The 24755-nt window shown below is 43.8% G+C and overlaps 1 protein-coding gene across 1 annotated transcript in view; it reads left to right on the top strand.

Annotated features, from left to right (window-relative positions):
• The window catches only part of PLCB1 (phospholipase C beta 1), a 397722-nt gene that overhangs the window by 93911 nt on the left and 279056 nt on the right, over positions 1-24755 (top strand). The window contains exon 3 of the mRNA XM_084261625.1: positions 12028-12096. Coding sequence (XP_084117751.1) covers positions 12028-12096 — 69 coding nt within the window. The remainder of the gene's footprint in view (positions 1-12027; positions 12097-24755) is intronic.

The raw sequence follows: 24755 nt of genomic DNA, 5'->3' as shown, positions 1-24755 counted from the left end.
CTTGCTCTTCTGTGGAAGCCCAGCTCTTTTAGTCTTCTCTAATGTGTGCTCCCAATTCTACAGTTGCTTTTGAAACCCTCTCTATACCTTCTTCAAGTTAAATTCACCTCTGAGTACTGGTGCCCAGAGTTTTGGATAATGTTGTGTCAGTTCTGGCTCATGTAATTAATCAAACTTCAGGCAGAGATGATCTTCAGAGCTTCCTGTGCCAAGAAAAAAAATAAACCATCATTAGATATGATCTGCTTTGAAAGCTCATGCGGTCTCTGGTTTTGTTGTTGTTTTACCTTCGCATTGTTATATTCCTTTGATCAACTGATGTAAGGCTTCGCCTCTCAGACTAAGGCACCTACAGCTGCTGGGGTCATTTCCCCTTCTTCCCATTTTCTAAAACCTACATGTTTTAGGTTTTCTCCAGCTCTGGTGTGGATTAGCTGTAAGATCAGGATGATTTATTCAAAGCCCTGGCGAGAAGTCTTTACGCAGTGTTAACAAGATACGCTAGCAAAATAACTTATCCCAAGAGACTTGATTAATTTTCTTTGTCTTGGGGACAGATCTTGTCAACGTGCCTTTTAGTGCAGCTTCAGCTTTAAATGCGTCCCAGAAACCAAACCTTGGACATTAGGAACCATGAAGTGCCTGTATTTAGAAAGGTCAGTTTGTGAGTTTTCAGCTGTTGCCTTTAGTGCTTAAGCATCATGTTATAACTGGAGTCTCCAGTTGGAAGTGCGCCTGGGCTGTGGATTTCCCAGTTAAGTAACATGTGCCAGCAAGGGGACTTGGCAGGATTATACATTGTGCTTCTGAAGAGTTTTCAGTTCTCATCCTCTTACCTTATCCCTCCACAGAAGTCACAGGCGTGTAAGTAGGGCATGTAGTGCTATGTTGAGCCTTAACCTTAAAACTACTTGTGCTATGCAGGGAGCAGAGTAATGCCAAGTTCCTAATCTCCTAGTTTTGTTAAGTTTGGATGTATGAGATGTCAAAAGCTCTGGGCTTTTCTAAAAACATATATTCAAATCCACAAATGTATTGGTATTTTTTCGGCTGCATCCAAGTTACGCTGTGTGAGTAGAAAAGGACTTCTATAGAAGTTCAAAGGACTCGATCTCGTTCAGTCTTGGAAAAGCCTTCAGTTGATCAACAGGAGGCTTGCCCAAGGAGGAGCTGCAAGGTCAGGTGTGGTGGTGGAGTGGAGCGGGGCAATAGGTGGGAGCTGCACAGTGCCCCTTCCACCAGAGGTGAGTGTCTGCTCCGGCTGTCTGCTGCTTGGGGCACTCTGCTGAAAATAATACACTTGCTTCAAGAGAAAAAAAAACATCATAGTGGTCTTACATGGTCCGTGATCCCTTGTCAGCATGGAATAATGGCATGGGAATGTCACCCCCAAAATACGGCCCTTGCTGAGAAGGGGTTTAATTATCATAATCACACATGATTATGACTTTTGATATGAAAAGAGAAGTTTCTTGATAGAAATGCTGCTTTTTTAATCTGTTGCTTAAAACTTCAATTCACTGTACTTCTCCGTGTGACTCTAAAGCCAAGAATTGCCAGGTTATTCCCAGCCATGTGAATAAAAGTCAAGTACCATTATGAAGGCTGCCTACGACATGCTTTGTATTTTCCTTTGAGCCAGGTCCTCCCCCAGCTCTTTCTGCAACAGAATCTGGCCACACCTCATCAGTTCTCCTTTTCCTCCTGTTGTTCCCAGTTGTGCGAGTGGGACGAGCAGCTCCATGAGAGCCCTTTTAGCAGAACCAAAGCGATTCCAATGAGTAGATCAGAGGGGTTTGCATTGTGCAACTCCCACTGCCAGCTGCAAGAAAGACAAGTTTTTTGGATGAGAAACTTATAGTTTAGAGTGGTGGCTGTGCTTGCGTTGCCCTGACCTTGAGACAAGCTTCTGTCAGTGTGGGAATTCCCACTATGCTGCAGCGTAGCATGGTGGTATGCAGCTTCTGAAGGAGGCTTGGATGAGCTCCTTGAAACACTTAAAACAAGAAAGCAGCCATACAGCTTGGCCACAGCTGACTGGCCACATGAAGTAGCATGCTCTAATGGGAAACTCGGCGACCAGGGACCTGTTTCTAGCTCTACCAGGATCTGAATTCTCACTCAGTTCGTGGCACATTCCTTGCAACCAGAGTTGTCTGTGCACCAGCTTCTCCAAAAACATCCATCAAGCCTGTATCCATCTCCATGTCTCCAAGGCATGCTGCCTTACCTGGAAAGATAGTAGTTAAAGTCCATAGCAAAGGCAGCCATGTGGTACATAAACTGCGTGCTAATGGGGGTGGGACCAAGATATAGAGATGCTTTTCCAGCTTTGCCACTGTTTTCCTCTGTCCTGCTAGGAGTTCTTCATGTACCTATTTCTCACTTCATCCACTGATTGTTGTGTGTGTTTAGGCTGTAATGTTATGGGTTGTGGCACAGGTTTGTGGAGTATATACCAATACTCGGATTAACAAGGGAAGTAATTATTTTTGCATGCCAAGCTGAACTTAGGTCAGATCATGCACTGGTGACTTTGGGCAGAAGCTGTAGCTTTGGGCATGGCTGAAGAGGGAGCAAACTTAGTTTTATCTATTGTTAGGGAATTTTTCTGTTTGTGCAGGGTATTACTTGTAAAATCTCAGATGATTGTTGATCAGAACACTGACACTTTGGAGTCTCCTTCACCAATTTGCACCAGTCAGCTTGCTGAGATGAAGCCAGGTAGCTAATCATCACCTCAATGTGTTCTTCTGCTTTCTTTGTACTAAGACTTGCATCATGAACTCTGCACCAATCTCGACTGTTTAGCCACAGCATCTGTAAATCCAAGTAAATGAAATTTTCCTTAATGAAGCAGCAAAGAACTATATGCATAGATGCAGAAGACTTGTTTTGCTTTCATTATTAAAAGGGTACTTAGCAGGAAAATTCCTTCTCGTTTTTTTCCGTAATAGCCCAGTGTTTCATAGAAACAGCAGACTATTTTCCATGTGCTAGGAAATGTTGCTGCTGTTGTGTCTCCAGGGATACATTGAGAGACTGAGCGCTATTAAGATAGCAAAAACTTTTCCTATTGTGGCTTACTCTCATACCAAAGTGCTTGTAAGGGCCTTGCAGTAGGGATGTCATGTAACCTAGCACTTCAAGAAGAACCTCCAAGCAAAGAAAACAAACAAGGTATTTGGAACTTATTCCCAGAGCAGTGGAGTCAAACCATAAGTAGTACTATAGTTAATGACCTCCTCATAAAGCTTAGTTTATTTGTGGATAACCCATTCTGGGTGGTAAGAAGGCATTCTGTTCAAGTGAATTTTTTGAAAAATTTCCATTTCATGTGAAACCAAACCCCTTGAAATTGTTTGCTTTTGAAGACCACCATCCAGTTACAGTTGATGTCATTGTAGTCAGCTTTAGATTCTTTAAGCAAGAGTGGTGGGAAAGCCACACGAAGAACCTGGTGTGACGGGGTCCCAGATGTATCACTCTGTCTAATGAACTACATCTATTTACTTGTAGGATGCAGAACAGGAGAGGGTGAGGAAGCAATTCTCTGGCTTGGAATTCACTGGGCAGGTGGGACAGTGGGGGCCAAAGCTGTACTCTGAATTAGATGAAGCACTAACATTAACTATTCTTTTGCCTGAATTGGGGCTGAGTGCCACGAGGTCTACAGAGAACGAGTGTCTGCCTGGGATATTTGATTGGAAATATTAGTCCAGATTTAGGTGCTGTGGTGATCAAAGTAGTGTTTAAAATCATCTACTCTTTTTGACCAAGCTGCTGCTCCAAGAGGAGCACATCTACCTTCTTCCTTCCATCTCCATTGCTCCCTGCTTCAGGGGATGCCTCTTAGCACTGCAGGTAGTGGAAGAAATGGCTGAGCACCTCCACCAAATCTGTGGGGAGATGTAGCCCTGATGATGACAAACAGCTCCCCACTTAAAATAATACCCACGAGAGACAGGTCCAGGAGGTGAACTTCCTTGGCATGCATGGTGAAACGTGCCCATGCCTTGAACAGTTCTGAAGTGGATGGGGCTGCAGTGATCTTCTGCAAGTGTTTATTGTCCACAAAGGAAAAGCTTGAAACTAAGCGATTTTGAGTGAAGTAGCAGAGGCAGCGAAGCATTTTCTGTTTCAGGACCGGCTCTACCTTTTGCTGTTGTTTTACCTTTTGAGTGTCAAGGTGGTGGAGTTGTTTTGGGCTTTGGGTTTTGTGACAGATGTTTAGGAGACAGAGAATTCAGGAATTGCTTTAACCAAGTTTAAACACACGAGGAGTTTTAATGAACTCTTGAGAAGCCAGTGGCTAATCTAGAAATACATGTTTGGTTTAACCTGAGCATTTCTTCCATCATTTGAATGCCTAGCAGTTGCTTCTTCATACCTCGGTGTGGAGAGCATCACCCGCAAGGAGCTAGAAGAGGTCTGATTGTTTTGGGTAGATGGTGAGCTGTAGCATTAATTTAACTGTTAAGAAGGGTAGGTGGGAAGGCAATAAAATATCCTAAACTTCTGAAGAAGAACTTTACGGAGGAGAAGACTTTGCTGTTGTCATGGAGAGGTCTACCATTGACTTCAGGGTGAATGTGCTGCTTGCTTATTGACAGAGCAGATGATTTTGGTGCCTGATTGATTGAATTGTGTGCTGCCAGGAGAAAACATGGGGACAGTTTCTTCAGGCACTGTCTCTCTCTAGCAGGATGCAGTTTATGAATTCTTAGCACAGGTCCCATTAACTTCATCAAGTTGTAGTTCTGCTCATAGCTGTTGATGCAGGTTCCTATTAAATCAACCTGATCGTCCCTCCACAGCTTTCCTTTGGGATGAGGAGACAAATCGCTGCATTTCATTAAATCCATTCTTAACGATATTTCATTCGGCTTATTCTTAGTGATAACAAGAGCAAATCGGTATGGTTTTAATTGTGGGACACAGGGGGAAATGGCCAGCCTCTTCTCAGTGGTCTGTGGGGACAGGACAAGGGGCAACAGCCTCAAGTTGGAGCACAGTTATGGAATCTCCTTCTCTGGAGATATTCAAGACCCATCTGGATGCCGACCTGTGCAACCTGTCCTGGGGAACCTGCTTCAACAGGGGAGTTGGACTCGATCTCTGGAGGTCCCTTTCAACCCCTATGATTCTGTGATTAGCGGGGGGATTATATACAAGATCCCCGAGCCGTGACGGCTGCCTTCCTAACGTAGCACTAAGTGTTTGCTCTTGCTGCAGAGAATGTCAGTCCTGGAGTAATCTGAGTGCTGCGAATTGATCAGCACGCTGTCACAGTCTCTGAAACACTCCGAGGTGTGTTCTGTAAACGGCTGAAAATTGCTGAGTTTGCATATATGTTTACTCTGAATCTATAGGGTCAGATACTTCTTTCGTGTACCTTGTAATTGCTCCTGATTGGATTCAAATGCTGATCTTAATATTTTCTTTCTAGTATGCTGTAAGGAAAGCAATCTTTTGTGTCTTTATTTTAAAGAACAGTTTTTAAATGCAGAAAAAAAAGTAACCTAGAACTGCGTCCTTTTTTTTTTTTTCTTTTAAGAATTATTTGATGCTTTCGCATTCAGGAAATGTCAGATGGAGTCTTTCTGTGTTAAAGAAACATTTTTATTATGATTAACTATTCCCAAAAGATGTTGTTGGAGTCTCCCTTTTGAAGTTTGTTTCAGCAAAATGGCCTTTTCCCTTTGAAAACTTTCACCAGCTGTTGCCATTCAGTAGCACTGAGTGGTGCCTGTTTACAAATCCAGCTTCGTTTTTCAGAGTTTGCTTTGCCAGCACCGCAGCAGACAAAATTTGAAGGCAATGTTGTGTCTTCTATTGGCTTGACTGGCAATATTTGTAAGAACTAGATAAGCTGTCAGGCACACAGTTTCCTCTTCGGATTTGAAACCAGAAGCAGCAAGATTACCAAGCTAAGTGGAAAGCGGGTTTTTAGAGTTCAATTAGTTGCGGTTGACTGCTGACTGAACGTGAACCACCCGTGTGCCCAGGTGGCCAAGAAGGCCAATAGCATCCTGGCTTGTATCAGACACAGTGTGGCCAGCAGGTCCAGGGAGGTGACTGTGCCCCTGTACTCGGCATTGGTGAGGCCACACCTCAAGTGCTGGGTGCAGTTCTGGGCCTCTCACTACAAGAAGGACATCAAGGTCCTTGAGCGTGTCCAGAGAACCAGAAGGTGCCGGAGAGCAAATCTTATGAGGAGTGGCTGAGGGAGCTGGGGGTGTTTAATCTGGAGAAGAGGAAGCTGAGGGAGACCTTATCACTGCCTATAATTATCTGAAAGTAGCTTGTAGAGAGGTGGGCGATGGTCTTTTCAGCCAGGTAACAGGAAATAGGACAAGGGGAAATGGCACTAAGCTGCACCAGGGCAGGGTCAGATTAAATGTTAGGAAAAAATTCTTCACTGAAAGAGTTGTCCAGGTGTGGAACAGGCTGCTCAGGGATGGGGTTGAGTCACGATCCCTGGATGTGTTTAGGAGTTGGGTAGATGAGGTTCTTAGGGATATGGTTTAGTAGAGGACAGGAATGGTTGGACTTGATGATTTTAAAAGTCTTTTCCAACCTAGCCATTCTGTGCATCACTTAGACTATATCCCTAAACACCAGTGACGACAGCAACATGCCGGTGAGAACTGTGCTCCACAGTAGCTGGCAGCGTACAGCAGTGTTGTATACAACGGGGGAAAAAGAACATCTGATCAGAGGGATGTGGAAATGGAAGTTGACCAAACCAAAGTCAGAGCAATATATGACTACTCACAGTGAGTATTTGGATCAAAAGTGGAATTACTGTTCCTAGGGTTGTAAGTAAAGTAATTAGATATCTGAACTGATGAAACCATACAGCTGTTGTAGTGCACACCCACTTTTGCTATGTCTCCTTGACATAGTTTTTGTGAAATTCAGTAGGACATTTGATCCGCTCTCAGCCTGCTGTGCCACCGACGGCTCTTCAGCAGAGCTCTCCAGTGGGATCCATAAGGAATCCTGCTTTGTAGCTGGGGTTACGTCAGGAGTAAGTTCCCAAGACACTGTGATTCACTTGGCATCACGTGGGCAGTTGAAAATAAGAGCGAGCCAGATCCTCAGCTGGTATAAATTGGTGTTACTATATTAAATTCAGATGGACCTAATTACAAGTGCTCAGTTACTGAGGGTTGCACAATCTATCACTTTTGAGAGTATGTGCTCGCCCATAGAAGTGAGATTGCCCAATCGAGCCCTATATGAATGTGGCTCTGTCTCAGCTGCTAATTGAAAACAAACATGGATTAATAATTCACTTCTCTAGATTTTCTGTTATAAATTACAGGGGGATCTACCGCTTACATTAAGACATGGCACTCTATTGCAAGATTAATGAACCCCAACAGCAATGTCTGGAGGTCTTTAAACCAGGAAAAGTTGGATTTGCAGAGGTTTGCTTTATTTATTTATATGTTTTCCTTTTTTCTCCTCAGTTGCTATGGCTTTCATGCCTTGTGCAGCACAGAGTGCAGTTTCCAAACCGGAGGAAGTCAGTAGCAGAACCACTGTTGACTTAAGTGAAGGAGGGCTCGGGCTGCTTTACTGCACAGGAAATGGGGCGTTTTTCTGTCCAGTCCTTCAGCCTATTATCCCTTTACAAAAGTCTGCTTGCATTTTGCAATCGGGAAATAGGAAATTGTCATTGCTCCCATTTGGGAGGAAGTTGCTCTCTGTCCTCTTAATGAGTTGTTTGAAAGATGAAAGCAAGTGCCCAGGGGTCAGGGAATTCCAGGAGGCTTGGTATTTTTGAACCAAAGAACTTCTAAGAAATGGCACATTATGAATTCTGATTTATCCAAGTTCCCTTGAACGCTGCCCACAGAGGCACTTACGTGGATGCATATCCTGCTCTCGGCTGCTTTATTTAGAGCATAGGTTACAGCAGCGATGGGGCTACTGCTTCTGGAGCCCTGAGCGTACACATCAACTGTGCTTAGGGAAGCTGGACCATTCCTTTCTGGTACCTGATGGTGGCTGAGACTTTGGACTTCATCTTTCTATAGCTTCCATAATTACTGCCTAGGAGAGAATCCCCCCTAATTAAATGGTCTCATCAAGTAGAGATGTAAAGGATTATAGGGATAGGGTTATAAAACCTGCTTTCTGTACCAGAGAGGTAACAGAGCAGCAAGACCATAAGATGAATGTTTAGGGGTCAGCCTTTCCTACAACCATGCTAGCTGGTCTTCTCAAAGCAGCCCCACAATATTCCAGTCTTCCTTTAGTCATCTTTGACTGTCCTAGATAGGTCCTTAGGCTATGGTGTTTTCTGCAGGTGGATTGGTGGCACACGAGCGGCTTGAAAGTAGCAGTCAGAACTCCCAAACAACCCTACAGCCTGCATCTTCCTCAAGCTGTCCAGGTTCCTTGCACTGTCCTTGGGGTGTCTAGACATTGCCTTTTCTTTTTCTGTGTCTCTAATGTGTGTTACTCCATTTTAAAAAGGTCTTTTAATGTTTCTTTTATGGGAGGTCTAGTTGCACTTTTGTAAGCGAATAAATGATTAATTGCATTTGTTGGGGCTTTTTTTAAAGCTAAAATGCCAGCCCAGCCCAACCAAAAGCCCCTTCTGAAATTCACTGGGTGTGGCTCAGCATCCTTGCTTAAGATCCATTTTTCTTCAGCATCTATCCTTTCTCTCATGTGTTGGCTGTTAAAGCCTTTATTTTTAGCGCTTGTCAGGCCTTTCATTTGGCAAAATCTTATTTTTATGACATGCTCTGCATGTGCCTGTAGCTTCTGTAAAGCATTTCACAGTGGGTCGGAGACTGCTTTGGGGCGTGAGTGATATTTATTGTGGTAAATATCTACCCTGGCTTTTCACCCTGAAGGCCATGTTCATGTCTGATAGCAGCAAGCCTGGGCACCTCCACCCTTGCTGAGCATGTGGTCCATAGATACAAAGTGCTGTCGTTTCCATGCTTGTACCTTGTGTTTGCTCAACACGGTTTCTGCTGGTGGACTTTCAGCCGTCTCTGCCCTGCCTTGCTTCTCTTTGCTTGATGCCCATGGAATATCCGAGCACTCCACCCCAGTTTTCTTTTCAATTTCTTGCCTTTTGTGCAGCATTGTCTGGTCTCCCTGTAATTACATCATGACTCTTCTGTTTCCCACCTTAGTTCCTGCTCCGAGTGTGATAAACCTGAATGTAGCTCTGCTGTATTTCTTTACCTTCACTTTGCCAGTATCTATTCTATACTATGTGTTCTACAACGGAGTGACTGCATCAGTGGCTGAGGGCAGAGCTACAGCTGTCATCTATCTAGATTTCTGCAAGGCCTTTGACATGGTCCCCCACAACATCCTTCTCTCTAAGTTGGCGAGATATGGATTTGATAGGTGGACTGTTCAGTGGATAAGGAATTAGATGAATGGTCACATCCAGAGGGTGGTGGTCAATGGCTCCAAGTCTAGATGGGAGATAGTGACAAGCAGTGTTCTTCAGGGGACTGTGCTGGGTCTGGTGGAGTTTAATGTGTTTATTAAAGATAGCAACAGTGCGATTGAGTGCACCCTCAGTAACTTTGTTGATGGCACCAAGCTGGGCTATGAGGTTAATGTGCCGGAGGGGATGGAATGTCATCCAGAGGGACCTGAGTGCTCCTGAGCTGGAACAGGGTGAGATATAGACAAACTTGTGTATGCAGTGCACAGCCACCTGTGAGTGACTGCTGTGTGGTCAGAAGCATGCCTGTGTCCATATGCCTTGTGTAATGGTGTAGCTGGGCTTATTTCCGAAGGAGGCTTATAAAACACCACCTTTTACAACCCTGCCTGTGGTTCTTCCTCATTGCTGCAAGTTGTGATACCCTTGTCCGATTTTAAGCAAGTAAAAACAAAAAGTAATGAGCTCAAAAGTGCAGATTTCAGCTAAAGAGGCTAGATGAAGAGGGAAAAAATGTGAACTCAGCCGGTACTAGAACAGAAAAAAATTGGGATTGATACGGGGGACAGGGGGAATGCAATGAACTTACGGTGGTGTGAAAATCTGGTGTTAACTTATGTGTTACTAGACAGCAAAGGTCTACAAGAGCTGTGCAGGAGTGTCCCTTAAAATGGAAAAGAAAGAAGGAGACCAAGTAGCTCATGGCAAAATAACACGACCATGAGAAAATGTTTCTTTTCTCGTTGGAATTAAAACCAATTAAACACAGTGGCTTTGTCTAGCACAGAGATGTCATATTCTCTGGAAAGGGTCTGCAGTTACTACTGGAAGTAGTACATTGAACTGGTGTAGCTCTACCTGCAGTGTGGTCACATGTATAAGTACTAACAGTACTTCTGCTCCCCACCAAGATCTTCCCCACCACCAAAGACCCTTGCAGACTCCCAAACCCATTCCTCATCGTCCCAGCTTTATTTCCTCCATGGCTTTACCAGCTGTGACAAAAGTATGCCAGCTGCAGATGGGATTAGATGCTGCTGATCCTTCTTTCCTCTGAAGGAGAAAGCCCAGTTGGGTGGATGTTATCCAACCAACACATTTGCTAAAGTACCTGGTGCTTGACACCAACGTAGCCTACTAGAAACGTAGCTCCATAGTTAGTGCATCGCTCGCTCTCGCTCCTTCAGTCATTGGAGGTAAACAAATGATAGTACTCTTAGGCTGTATTTAATATGTAAAGGAGTCAGGCTAGCATGGACTGTCAGTCCAAATGTCAGTGTAAATGAGACAGGCAGTATGAAGATGTGCTTTCAGATTGTCAAGTAATGCTAAATCAGGTCAGATGTTCTTGCCTTATCTGGCAGGACAGTTGGTGTTGCTACTGGCAAAACACACACAATGCTGCACAGACGTGTGTGCTTGCAAGGGAGCTGGCAGCTGGCATCATGCTACTCTTGTAGCATCCTTCTTCCTTCCCAGTGCTCCCTGCCCATGAATATTAAGGCATTTGAGAAAGAACCAACATGGCAACATCCAAAAATGCCCTGTGGCAGCATGAGAATTGTGGAAAATGATGTTGGCTGAAGGCTGTAATTTGCTGCATGTTTGGAGAGGTGAATGATGAGTTGTGGCTGCCCCTGGATCCTTGGCAGTGTTCATGGCCAGGTTGGATGGGGCTTTGGGTAGCCTGTGCTAGTGGAGGGTGTCTCTGCTCGTGGCAGGGGGTTGGAACTGCATGGGCTTTGAGGTCCTTCCAGCCCAAACCAGGCTGTGCTCATGCTCCATGCAGATTGCAGAGGGGTGAGCGCTGAGCTGGCACTGACAGGCACACCCAGGGTGCTGTGTGCTCAGTTCAGCCCCCATCCCTCCCATGCTGCCAGGAAGGGTGGGAACCCAAGAGGTTACCAGGGAAAGGAGATCAATTCTTCACCTTAGCCACATGTGTGTGGGGGACAGGAATTTGCCTAACAGAAGCTGTCATTACATGCCAGTTCCATTCCAAGTACAGCATATATTGTATAGCCCACAACTCCAGAGGAATGTATGAACTATGCAATGCTTGTCAAACTGTACATGGTTTTTACCTAGCAGCAGTCACTAAAATTGTTGGAGCTTGTTATCATTGTAGATACAACACTTCCTAGGTTTTATATGCACTTTTCAGAATGTTCTGGCAATAATAAAGTAGGTCTTGTATTGCAGAGGCAGGGTTCTCTGTTTGAATTGTCGCCTTTCTCACGCTGTGGCTAGCAGCAAAATGCTGATTTTTCTATTAAAAAGGGAAAAAAAAAAGCTCAGCAGCTGGTATTTAGTGATCCAGAAAATAAGCTTAACTCACAGGGCTTCTATATGTTCTGTATACCATAAGAGACCTGCACGTTTTTAAGGAAAACAAGTTATGTGTCTGAGGTGTTAGTATTGCTATTAGAACAGCGTCAGGGAAACAGAGCTCTCCTTGAAACTGTTCCCAGTTTGGCCAGACATCCCTGCAAACTGGTGAAGCCCTGACTGATGTGGGGAGTAGGATGCTGTTAACACACCAAGACTTTTTGACTAATGATATAATTAATTAATTGTGTTGCAATTTTTCCTTCTAGGAGACAGAGCTGCTGGATATCAGCCTTGTCAAAGATGCCAGATGTGGAAAACATGCCAGAGCTCCCAAGGTAGGAATTTTTTGTCTGTGCAGTTACATGTTGTGTTGATGACTTAGATAAAATGGGAATTATATCCAAGAACTTGGAAAAAAAAAAAGAAGTTCCTTTAGCCAGTGAGAAATAGATTGCCTGTGTAACAGGGGTTTTGAGAAGTGTTGAGCCATTGTTGTGTGATTCTCTATGTAAGATGCTGGCAGTTGTGCTGGCAGTTCTGTTGGCAGGTAGGGAACAAAATCCACGTTTGTTGAGGTGAATTTTACACAAGCTCTTGGCTTCTCTGATGGCAAAGGATCTGATAGTTGTTTAGATCCATGTTGCAGTTTGTGCTGCCTGTTTTCCTCTTTCAGTGCCTCTTGAGGCCAGGTAGGTTTTTTTGGAGTTTTTTGGTAAGAAGTGTCATCAGCGAGGTTGGAATGTCAGCTCCCCTAGGCCTGCTCTGATGTATTGTGTATTCCTCTGCTGTCTCTAAAGACAGTAGGTTCCAGATATGTGCTGTCTCTGGTGATTTTATTTGGACAGAAACTACACATCAGAGAGAAAAAACCCAAAGCACTTGGCTCTGGAAGTGAGATAAAGCCTCAGGGAATCCCAGGAGCTGCAGGAAAAAAGGGAATCTCCTTAGAGGCCCTAGAGTGTGGCCTCGCTGCCACTTAGCCACAGTCGAACCCATGGGGTTGAAGCAGCCCAAAGGAATGCTGCTCCTGCTCCTGTCTCCGGGGAGGAAAGTGTCTGGGTCTGGATGGCTGTGGCTTTGCTGGAGTGTCCCGCTGGGCTGCCTCTCCCTTGCACCCACCCTGGGTGAAGGCAGGGCGCCCCCAGGCTCCTCAGCCCCTTGAGAGCAGGCGTTGGGAATGGAAAAGGTCGTTTCTCTGTGCCAGAATGCAATTGCAGTTATCTCTGAACAGACTATTCAAATTGGGTTTTCAAAGCTTTCCATGTAGTGCTGGCAGCATTTTAAAGGCTGAGTTATAATTGAAATGCAACAGAAGTACTTTATGACATCCACATTAATACCAAATGAGTTCACCATGATTAATGGTTCTATGATGAATAGCAATAAAGTATTAACAATGGCTAGAACATTATTTTAAAATGCTACCCGCTTTACAGAGGACATTCATGTTCTTCTAACAAAATGTTTTTAGCTAAAATTTATGCATAGCTATTGCCTTGGTGACTTTTATTTATTAGGTTACATAAAGGCTGTTTTTGTTACAACGTATAATGGATTTGACAGCAGTGGCATTAAATGAAGGGTATGAAAAAATCCTGACTTTTCGGGTGGTGAAATGCACCACCTGTGTGAATGAGTTTGCTTTTTGTCAGCGAATGGTGTGTGGGCAGAATGAAAACAGCACCTGGTTTGGCTGTAGATGGGGATCTTGCAAGGGGTGTGAAACAAAACGCTCGTTCTGGGGCTAGTTGTGTCGGGTTTGCTTTGATCCTCATCGTGGGCCTGAGAGAAGGAGTGCTGACTGCAGGTGAGCGAGCCTTGCAGAAGCCTGTTTGTCTCTCATCCATGGAAGATCTAAAACTCACACAGCAGTGGGATTGCTTGGCTCCAAGTCAAGCGGTAGCAGCTTGTGATTGCATAGACGTTTCTAGTAAAACCCTTGGTATATCAGTTTGAGACAGCAGTGTCGTGTTTGCATGGAACTTGCCAAAAACCCCAGCTTCTCAGAGGCTTTTTTCCCCAGCTCTGCTTTCAACCCTTGCACTTAGGTGAACAGAAGTGATGAGGTATGGTTTTGGGTAGTTCCCGTGTGGGAAAGAAAGCTTCCTTCAGGTAGCTCATTCATGCAGAATCTGCTGTTTGCTTGGTAAAAGTGTGATGCACATGATGGTGATGATGATGTGATGGGGAGCGCAGGATGTATCCAGCAGAACGGCTTTGCTGTGGTGTGCTGGTACCTGCAGAGCCTTTTGCCCTGTATGGAACACCCTGTGGTATAAGCTGCAGACACAGAGCAGAGTTTAGCTGCCTCAGCAAGAAATAACTTCTTACTGCCATGGTACCACTTAACAGAGGTTTATTAGCTATCTCAGAAGTTAATCTCTTATGGTCTGGTGGGATCACGGACCTGGGAGCTTGCTTCCCATAGAAGCCTTGGCAGATGGAAAGGACAACATGCTGGTGTGCACTGACACATCTTTTATTGTCAAACCAGAGATTTAGGTGATTTGGACAATTCTTCTACTGTATTAGAGGACTTCTTCCAGTTCATGCAAACTTTTAAATCTATTTTCAGAAATCTGAGTGGATTTCACCTGTGGGTTGTCATTAAAAACTTAATGTCAATCTTTAAACCACTTCTAGTATATTTCTGATCTAGTGCTACCTTTTGATAGAAATAAGTGTCATATTAAATAAGTCTTGACTTTTCTATTAAACAAAAACTGTAATAGGTGTTTTATTCGTGTAGTAAACTAAAATTCAGTGTTATTAACGACATCCTTAGTAAGCTACGCAAACCTGTTACATGTGCTGTTACAGAAAAGCATCAGCAAGCAATGATTTCAGAGGACTACAAGCAGTCACAGTTACCAAAATCTTTTCCTTCCCCACCACCATCTGGAATGCCCCGTTTCTACCCCATATGCTGCCATGTCCACCAGCAGGGATGGTTATTTGGTAGCTTCATTAATCTGCCAAGCTCCTGGTCTTTTTGATGGCTGGAAACAGAGCGTGTTCTCATGCTGCATTCAGTGTACCTTCTGTACAGCCATCATCATTCTGAATCTCTGAATAAAGAGAAACAGGGCCTTTCAGTTTGTTTCTTTTTCAGCCTTGTTGGTTGACATTCGCTTTTCACAATATTTTTCCATGAGTCCAGACATACATATCTCGTTATTATTGCTGTTGCATTTTGTTTGTCATCATTAGCATAAGAATAAAAAAACCCAAACCCCTTTTCATTCTGGAGAGGTGTTCACTGATGCAGGATAAATAGCCAAATGGTTTGGGTTTATGTAGAAGGCATTATAAGTTTATTTTTTTTAATCCTATTTCACGGTGCCCCTAAATTTGTTGAAAATGTGTTAATGTCTTGTTCCAGAGCTGTTTGTTTCTGGGTTTCTCACACAGGAGGTCTGGTTCCTTTCCCCATTCCCTATTATGTTTCGTCTCAAAAGTTCCCTTGAAGGCACAAAAGTGCCGCAGCGTTCATCCTGCCCTGGTCAGACTGCAGCAGCGTGAGGAATGGGCTTGAGGTCTCCTCAGAGTTGGTATGTTAGCATTGGGCTGCAGCTACACAGGTGGTCAGCTCTGCTTGGCATTTGGAGTGCGAAACCCCTTCTTCTCCAGCTTCTGGTCTATGATGATTCCTTTGAGTCTCTTGGAATCTCTCTCCGGCTATTCCTGTTCCCTGGAGGCTTAAGAGCCCAAACATGATTCCCGGCTGTGGCAGCAGTGTATAGGAGTAGCTCAGAAAGGCATTTCCTGAGCAGACCTCAGGGATAATGATGCCTAATGGCAGGCAAAAGAAATCCCTGGATTTAGGGGGATAGGTAGACCCTATGGGTCTTGGGCAGAGGGTCAGGTTGGTTTAACAGCAGAGGAGGTGAGATGAAAAGTTTGATCTGTCAGTGTTTAGGCATGTGAAAAGGAGCCTGCATTGTCTTTCATAGGAACTCGGGGTTCTGATGGTGTAGAAAGGAGATTTTCAGTGGGTGCCAAAAAACCTAGTTGCTCTGAGCACGGGGAGCCCATCCTCTGACCCCAGTTCAGTAAGTGCAATACACCAGTGACCCCCTGTTGCTGAAAAACTGCAGCATCGCGGACTTTCTCCACGTTCTGTCAGGGGTGAGTCTGTCTGTCTTCAGCTGCTATTTTTGGGAACAATAACAGAGTTTTCCTTCTTAGTGCAATATGCATGCAAAGGCTTATTCCTTGGAATAAGAGCACATCTTGGGCAGCACACAGCACTGCAGCAGATCACTCAGTGAGAAGAAAAATGAAAGTAATGTTCTGAAGAGAACAAGGGAAGAATTATTAATTGTGTGTGCTAGGAAAAAAAGTGCCTAAATTCCAAATGCAATGAAATGTACACAGGAATTAAAAGATTATTGTCAGGACTTTGCCTTTTAGTAAGTGTTAGAATCATTTAGGAAGGGAGCAAGCAAAATTGAGGGAACAAGAGATGAATATGCAGTTTGTTTTATTTTTTTCTCTTTTGGAAGATGTGCCTGCCCATCAGTTCAGTGCAGCCCTTTTGAAGCATGATGTGCCTTTTCTTCCAGGCTTCAGGGGCTCCGAGTTGCCACCCACGTCAGCAAGAATGCAGCATGAGGATGCTTGGGGCTTGTGGTATTTTTATTTTGAAATGTTGAAGGAATGAGGAAGTAATTGGTTGTGATGAAGCAATTATTTAATCCCCTTTATTCACCCATTACCTGGTGGCATGCTCCCAAGCTTTGCTTTGGTGGACAGGCTGACACATGGACCTATTTTTTTTCCCTTGTGAAGCTCAGCAAAGAGGTCTGCAAAATAACATAACGCAAGGAGCAGTGAAGAGAAGCCTATGGGAAAAAAAAGAAAAAGCTCTGAATATTCACACACCTTCTGGGAAGCATGGAAGGAAGATTGCACTCCCAAAAGGAGGGGAGGCGTAGCTAAAAATGTCGCCCAGCAGTAAATACTAGTGAAAGGTTAGGTGGTGAAAATTTAGCAGCTGCAAGCACGATTACAGGACTAGGAAAGTCACACTTTTTACCATCTTGTATTTACTTTAGCCAATAACAGTTTCTATGGAAACGAAAAATCTTAATGCAAGTGTATAAGTTTTTTTAGTAGCGAGAAGAAATATCGGGATGAGTTGGCAGGGATAAGGAAATAACCCCATGGTGAATGTATCATATTGAAAACTTTTGATGCGTTTGATCAGTCTGTTTTCCCCCAAAGATACCATAAATCATGCAGCAGGAAATGAATTTCTTTAAATGACATATGCTATGGAACCTGTAGGAGATGAAATTATGAATGATGGAATCACTCTAATGCCAAAATGTTTATAGAATGTAGTCCCCGATTTGAAAAACACTCACAGCTCCCCTGCCCCAAATTTTCTCACTTTAAGGAGAAAGCTCAACAGAGAGAAATAATTAAGCTTTTTTAGTGTGAGAAATTTGCCAAGACCTCAACTGCTATTAATACCACTGCCAGCCTCTCTGTATTTAGTGGGCTTTCTTGAAATGCTCAGTGGAGTGAGATGACTTCAGCAGTATCTCAGCTGTAATTTAAAAAACGATCTGCTGCTTCCTCACTGCGGAGGGCTTGCTGGTTTCTAACACGACTAGAGAGGAAAAAACAATAAAAATCAGCATTTCACGAACTAGACTGGCTCAAAAACTAAAGGAAAACTATCAAGGAAAGTCTAAATAATTGTTTAACTGGAAATCTGGTGATCTCCAGGGAAATGAGGATGTACAAGTCTACTTGAATTGTCAGAGGCATCGACACCGCTGTCTTCAGCATCTGCTTCTGTGCTCCATTGTGCTGACTTAGCATCAGTAGGATTTTACTAATGTTTGGGTAAAAATTATGCAGAGAAGCAGAAAGTAAGACTGTTGTCTGTGGTGTTAATAACAACATCACGATTTTTTTAACTTGCTGCCTGAATTTACAAACACAGGTGAAGAACTTTGTGAAGCTGCTGCAAGCACACATATGCATACAAATACATCGCAGGTAGCGCTTGGTTGGTTTGCCTCTGATTAAGGCTCTGGCTTCTAATTTACAAGTCCAGTGACAAGAGCTTGTCAAAATAAATCTAATTAAATCACTGGATTTCCTGATGGTATCCAAACTTATGTTTTGCTGGCAGCTGGTGATTTTTATAGTCAGGTTGTTTGTTCCTCTTTCATCAGGAGAACAAGAGAGGCCTCTCTCACTTCTGAAATACCCGAAAGACAAGAAGTTTTTCATTTCTTTATGATAAATTCTGTGCTGGGACAATTACGTTGTGTTTTAATAGTGACCCTGATTAGACAACATGTGGGAAAAGGCAGATAAACTTCTGTTTCTCTTTATTTTTGGTCCAGTCAGGAAATTCCCTGAACAAGCTCCCTACATGGATTGTACTGGAGAGCAGCAAGCCTGCCCTTCGCAGCACCAACTTCTGTCGCTCTGCCTGTCTCATAGGCTGCTGTTGTGTTATTTTTATCTGCTGATAAATGTACGTCGCCTTCCCTTCACCAACCTTGGTGCTAAATTAGAAACTCGAATGTAAATTCTGCCTAAGCAGTGTTCTATTTTTGCCAAAAAAGAAATAAAAATGGAATGTGCATGCAGCTCACCTTCTTCCCACTCGCTGTAGGGAAAACAGTGATATCCTCCAACGTGCCCCCCGATTTGTTTGTTCTTCTACGTTGCTGCTTTTTTTCATAATAATGATAAAATTATATAAACATTTTCTCTAGGTTGGGTTTTATTTTGTTAAGGAAGGTTAAGATTAATTTGTTTGGATGATATTTAACCAGTGTTTGTGCCGTCATAGTTCTAGACTGGGAAATGTGAGTAGTTGAGATGCCGCAGAGAGCGTGAGAGCTGTGTTCACCATGAAAGTGATGGAGTTTTGCCTTGTTCCCTCATGGGGGGCAAGTCTTGCTCTGCCCTTCTCTACCAACTTCCCTCCATCTTGGCAATGGCTCTCATCACTAGGCTGAAAAGGCTCCTGATGGCACATGGCATCTTTCACCCTTGCCAGATCTTCCCACCAGTGAAGACTTACTTCAGGCAAGGTCTCCCCACTGCCCACAGTGAAGTCCTGCTGCTGATTCAGGAAAGAAGGCGAGTTTCCATATGGGTAGGATGCTTTTGAGTGGGATTTTTTTTTCCATTAAATCTGTTGAACATTAACTTCTTTGGGGAAGACTCTCATCTCCAAAGATAAAGCTGTTGGTGCAGCTGTCTGGGGAGTAGGCCATCACTTCTCCGTCAGCTGGAAAAAAACACTACTGTAAGAAACATTATTCGTGCTATTCTGGAAGCAAAGCTTCCTGAAAGTGTGAGTGGAGCCTGGGGCATTAAGTTCCAGCACAGTAGCAATTCTCATTCTGCTTCATTGGGTCACATGCCGTGTCTCAAACACCGTGGTTTGCTGAGCTGAGTGGATGAGCACAACGGCTTGGCACCTGCGCTCTAAAGCCTGCAGAGATTCCTCATCTGCCTCAGGGTGGGGTTCACTTGGCTGCTCATGCCTGAGGCCGCCTTTAAGACAATCAGCAGCCTGGTGCACTACCAGAATAGCCCAAATTGGAAGTGATTTTATGGACAACCTTCTAATATATAGGGAACCGGGACCTTTTCAGAAGCTTGTCATCCCCTGTATAAGTTTGCTCTGGCTAGGTAGTTCATTGCATTCACTATTTATTGATGTTCAGGATATGGTAGAAAGCACCAGCTTTCATCCAAGGCTTTTGCTATGCATCGTTACAGAAAAGACTTGACTTTTTTTCCTTCTGCTCACTGTCTGTTTCAGTGAGCGTCCAGTTCTACTTAGTTTAGTTGGCTATATTTATAAAACATCTTCTTTTTGTTTGTATATTTTCATGCCAAAGTAGAAAGTATGTAGCAAGAAATTCTGTATGTTAGGAAGCACAAAGGCATTTGATAGATGTGATTTTAAAACTTGACATTTAAATTTGAAAAGGTAGAACAGGAACAGCACTTGATTAAATGCCTGATGTTTGAGTTGCTGAGGACACCAGTGTCAGAAAAGCCATGCTTTAAATGGTACCATCAAAGATGCTTTGGAATAAACCAACGTACACTTTTTCTCTCCCCCCCCCCCCCCCCCCCCTTTTTCTCCTTTAGTAACTTGTAGTGTGATTTTGAAGCAAGACTGACAGCCAGCTTTGTCTCTGGAGCTTAATACTCCAGAGCTACTTCCAATCCATACATAAGAGCTTTCAGACCGAGGTGGTGGGAGATGAAAGCAGCACATGGGGGGCATGGACTCATCACCTAACTTGAGCTTCATGCAGATGTGAAGTTCCAGTGCTACGGTGATAGTTCCTGCAATAGCATGACTGATTGTCATTGCCTCCACACTGTTTCAGCTTGAAGCTCTAAATTCTTCTGTTTGCTTTTCCCTGATGAGGGATAGGGCTTGCAGATGGAGGACTGGGTTGCCAAGGGGCATCCCTGGGTACCAGGTACTAGTTCTGGTGAGCCTCTCAGTGCTGCCGGTGGCAACCATCGCCTCTGCACCATCACCTCTGGACAGGGGTGTGGTGCTGGTGCACTGTCAACAGCTCTCAGCAGGAATAAGGCTGTACCCAGTGTCGGCAGGTTTTTGACAACATTTGTGTTGCTGATGAGTAACGTGAGACATTGATGTCTTATTCCTGCCTTCGCAGCTAATAACGCTAATGAGATGGGAATGCGACTGGGACAGCATGTCCAGCTGCAGCTGCCAGTAACCCCTACACACTGTCAATCACAATACAGCTCGCTTGAACCTGATAAATGGTATTTTTACAGTGGCTGGCACAAAACTTAGAAATTGCTGGGACAGTGTAAAATTATTTCAGAAATGCTTTTAGGCATGTGAAGGTGTTACTGTTGCCTGTCAGTGCCCAGTGTTACCTGTTTGTTATGTTGTGAGTTCACGTCCACCTTTTGACTTGGCACTGATTGTTAAGACTTGGGCAAGTACAGCCCATGTGTTCCAGTGCTGGTTCAGCACCTGTTCGAGCAAAGTCCTGTTTCATGGTGGGGGGAAATCTTAAGTGCAATACTAATACAAAAACTAATAAATAAAATGTTGTTTTCCATAAAGACAAGGAATGATACATTCAGCCTCTGTCTTGACCACTCAGACTGGGAAGAATTTCAGAATTTTTTGTTAGAAAGGTACAAATAACTGAGTCATGATAGCCTTTCCTTCTCACCAATCATCTCCATCTAGAAATGTTTCATAAATATTAAAGGATGTATTTTAGCAGCAGTGTGGAGCTGTGTGTCCAGTGAGAGAGATCTTATGGCAGTGCAATACCCTCAAGCTCCAAATGTGGAATCAACAGGCTTGAGTGAAAATGTTGTAGGCAGTTGTTTAGAACAAATGATTTAAATGTCCCAGTTTTATTGGAATCCAGCTTGGTGATTTTCCATGGCGTCCGTATCCTGTAAATAGCGAGTGAGAGGACGTCTGTCTTTTAACTAGCTGCAAAGGTTTGATGTATGTTTTTTTTCTTATCCATCTCTTCGTGGAACTGAGCAAAACCCTTCAGGCTCAGAAAAGAGACCACTGTGAAGCCTTAGAGGAAAAGGATTAGGCGTAGATCCTGAGTAACCATGGCTGGTGGAAATGCTGGTTTCTTCACAACCAGGTGTAAGTGCCTTCAGGAACAAGGGCTTTGCTGGTGACAAGACAGCAGGGTCACCTGCTTCAGTGTTGCTACCTGTGTTGGAGCCGTCTGTGTGCTGCAGTGGGTATCAAACCCTGCCTGGAAACCCTCAGGCAAATGGCAGGAACTCAGCAGTTTGTGATTGAGTGTAAATTGTCTTCGGTCAAAGCTTGCAACCCAAGAGATTTGGTTTTGAAGAATCATAAAAAATAAAACATGCTTTCTTTAATCCTGAAGTTATTTAAGCTTGCTTAAACTCCATTAGAACAGCTTCCAGCATCAAAGTTCATTATCTTCCATATTACATTAGCGCTTTCCCAGTCTTACAGCTAAGCACGTTTGGCTGTAAAACTGCATGTTCGCCTAATGTCTGTTAATCCATACTTGTACGCTGTCCAGTACAGATGCCTAGGAAAAGGTGATGGGAAGGAACTTGGCTCTCTGAGTTAAAACTTTGATCACAAAATAATTACAGACCCTGCCATAAATAGTCCTTGCTTCATCCCTGTGGTTTTTCAGGCTGCTCGTGTCTGCAAGCAGTGACGGGATGACCGCTGGAACTGTGTAATGTACTGCTGTGCCTTGTAGTGACATGGGTATCCTGCAAAGAGACCTCTACCGCTGTCACAGGGAAGCTTTTCATTAGGAATGGGGAAGGGGAACTTAAAAGAGTCTGCTACAGATAAAGAAGCTAACGGGAGCAAGTGGAAATAGCCAGAGGTGTGCAGGAACTATAAAGTAGCAGGAAGCTGTGGCTGTTTCCAGTGTAATAATATCAGTATATTTATGTTAATCCATGTTACCAATTTCCAACGGGTCAGACTCTTTTCTTTTGCTCTAGGCTGCTGTGGCTGTATAGGAAGGCAGAGGCAGATACATCCAAATATTGGATAATTTAAGAAAAATATAGTAGGATTCTTCTGAAACCAAACCAAACCCTCTTCTTCTTTAATTATAAATAGGATTATGCTACTGACTAAGGCACGTGAATACTTGATTTTTGTAATTGTGTGTTGGTAACACAGAACCCCATAACCTTGTAGCTGTCTCCAGTGCGAGTTGCCTGCCTCTGGCTCTCAGCTCCGTTGCCTCTCAGCCAAATCCTAGTTAAACAAACACAATGATCAGCTGTTGCCACTGGGGTTGTTCAGACACTGTTCCACTCCTGGGGTGTTAATGAGCCATCCACAGGGCTGTTCCTGCAGAATGGATGGTGCAGCCACAGCAGCGTGGCAGCTAAATGGTTATCTCTGCGTCAGTAGGTGTTAAAAGAAGGTATTTCTGTGGGGGCAAAGGTTTGCTTAATGTGCTTTTCAACCCTTGATGGTTCGCTGGAAGTGTATTCCTGTTGCTGTGTGTTAAGATTGATATGCAGCAGTGTAAGATACACAGTTCAGCAAGGTTTTGTCTGGCTATGAAGTGGAGACTTCCTAGGGAGGAGTGTTTCTATCACTACCAAGCTGAATGGGTAAAATCGCTGTGGCTCCTCCTTGGTATGGCTGCCCCACTCTAGCGGTGCATATAGACAGAATTAAAGGCTGTTTTATGCGTGTGGGTGGCCTTTTGTATGGTTATTGGTGCTGTAAGTGTCCCATGTCCTTTGTATTTTGTCTTTTGATGATAAAAAACAGGTCTTTGGTCCTCTTGAAAAGACCTATCTGCTGTAAAATCCCATGTGTGGACTTATGTGTTGTTTTTGTTGTACAGGAATCACAAAATGTTAGGGGCTGAAAGGGACCTGGAAAGATCATCCTGCCCCGAAAGGGCAGATTCAGTGCTGACGTTGCACCAAGGTTCAGAGCAGCTCTATTTTTAGTTAGCAGAATGATCTTGAATCACCAAACAAAGCAGGAACCCCCCAAGTGTGTAATTGCAATTGATGGTGACTATCAAAATGCAGGTTTGTTCTTTTAAAAGAAGCAGATTCCACGTGGTTTGTGAGCTTCTGTTTAACTTGGAGAATTTGGATAAAAACCCAATTATCTTACTTTGGAGAAGAAATACCCTTGGCTGGGAGTTTTTGGCTGAGGTGGTTTCCAGTATCCGGTTTCTTTGTTGTTTTTTGGAATGAGAATGAAATTGCAAATGTGCAATTTAGGAACAAGCCTAGATTTGCGCTGATAGTTTTCTACCCTGTCATGCACTGTCTCTGAATGTGGGTTCATTTCCATCAGGGGACACCAGTTTCTAGGTACTAGGCTTCCAATGAGGCTTAATTGCTATAGCACCAATTAAGAGAACATGGGGATTTTACCCTCATTTTTCCAGGAGGAATCTTAAAAAAAGTGCCAGTACAACCTACAAATGCACTAACATCATAATCCTGTCTGCCTGTGGTAGTGCCTGTGCTGGAGAGCAGATGTGATGTGCAGGCAGAAGGGGATCTGCTGTGGTTTGGTCCTCTCCAGCAAGCTGTGACAAACTTTGGTCAGAGGGGCTTTGGGTCTGATTTTTTTTTCCCCTTTTCTTGCAAGAAAGTTACGTCCAGGACAGCTGCCCTAGGACAGCATGAAATATTAGAGATTGGTACAACTGGTAAATAATTGGATTTTAAAATAATAATAAATAAAAAAGGTCAGAGGAAATGAGACCTTTCTGCTGTGTGCTGATATTGAAGAAAGCAGCGCCAGCTCAGTGATTTTTATAAGAAATTTTGTGATGGAGGGTTCTGGTAGCTCAGAGGAGCAGTGCTGATTGTGGTCTGACTTTGCAATGCATCCCAAGTGCTTTTTTTCCCCTGCTTTAGAACATGTCTGATACTGATAATGCCATATCTGAAATGACACAAAGATTCCTGGTGCTGTTCTTCCCACTCAGAGTCAACCTCTCTCCTCTGAGATTAATGAATAATATAAATCTATAAGAGAAACCATATGGTGTGGTTCGGATTGTTTCGTGTAAGTGGCTTGGGAATGATGTCTACTGCTGCAGTGGGAGAAGCAGGACAGTGTGCTAGGTAGGGTCACGATGGAAAGGGAAGAGCTGGTCAGTCATGTCAGAAATAATAGTGGTGGGTTGGACTAGATGATCTTTCAAGGTCCTTCCAACTCTTAATGTTCTGTGATTCTGTGAAAAGCCAACACTGACTGGTTTTCTGCAGTGTGTTTTCAGTAAAAAATTCTAAACTACAACGTTTGGCAATTTGAGAAAGCAAGCCAATTTTAGCAAGCCCAGGTAGTCCAGCTTTGCTGTGCTTTGCTTTAATAAGGACAAAGATCCCTTTCTGCCCTTTCTCCCATAGCTGACTCTGGGCATCTGCCCAGGGTGCTGCTCCATGCCCAGAAGTAAGCGCCGTGCAGCCTGACAATCTTTCCCTCCTT

The sequence above is a fragment of the Gallinula chloropus genome, assembly GCF_964237585.1.
Source record: "Gallinula chloropus genome assembly, chromosome: 3".
Taxonomy (NCBI): Eukaryota; Metazoa; Chordata; class Aves; order Gruiformes; family Rallidae; genus Gallinula; species Gallinula chloropus.
The sequence above is the reverse complement of the archived record's forward strand: the minus strand, read 5'-3'. Positions and strand labels throughout refer to the sequence as shown.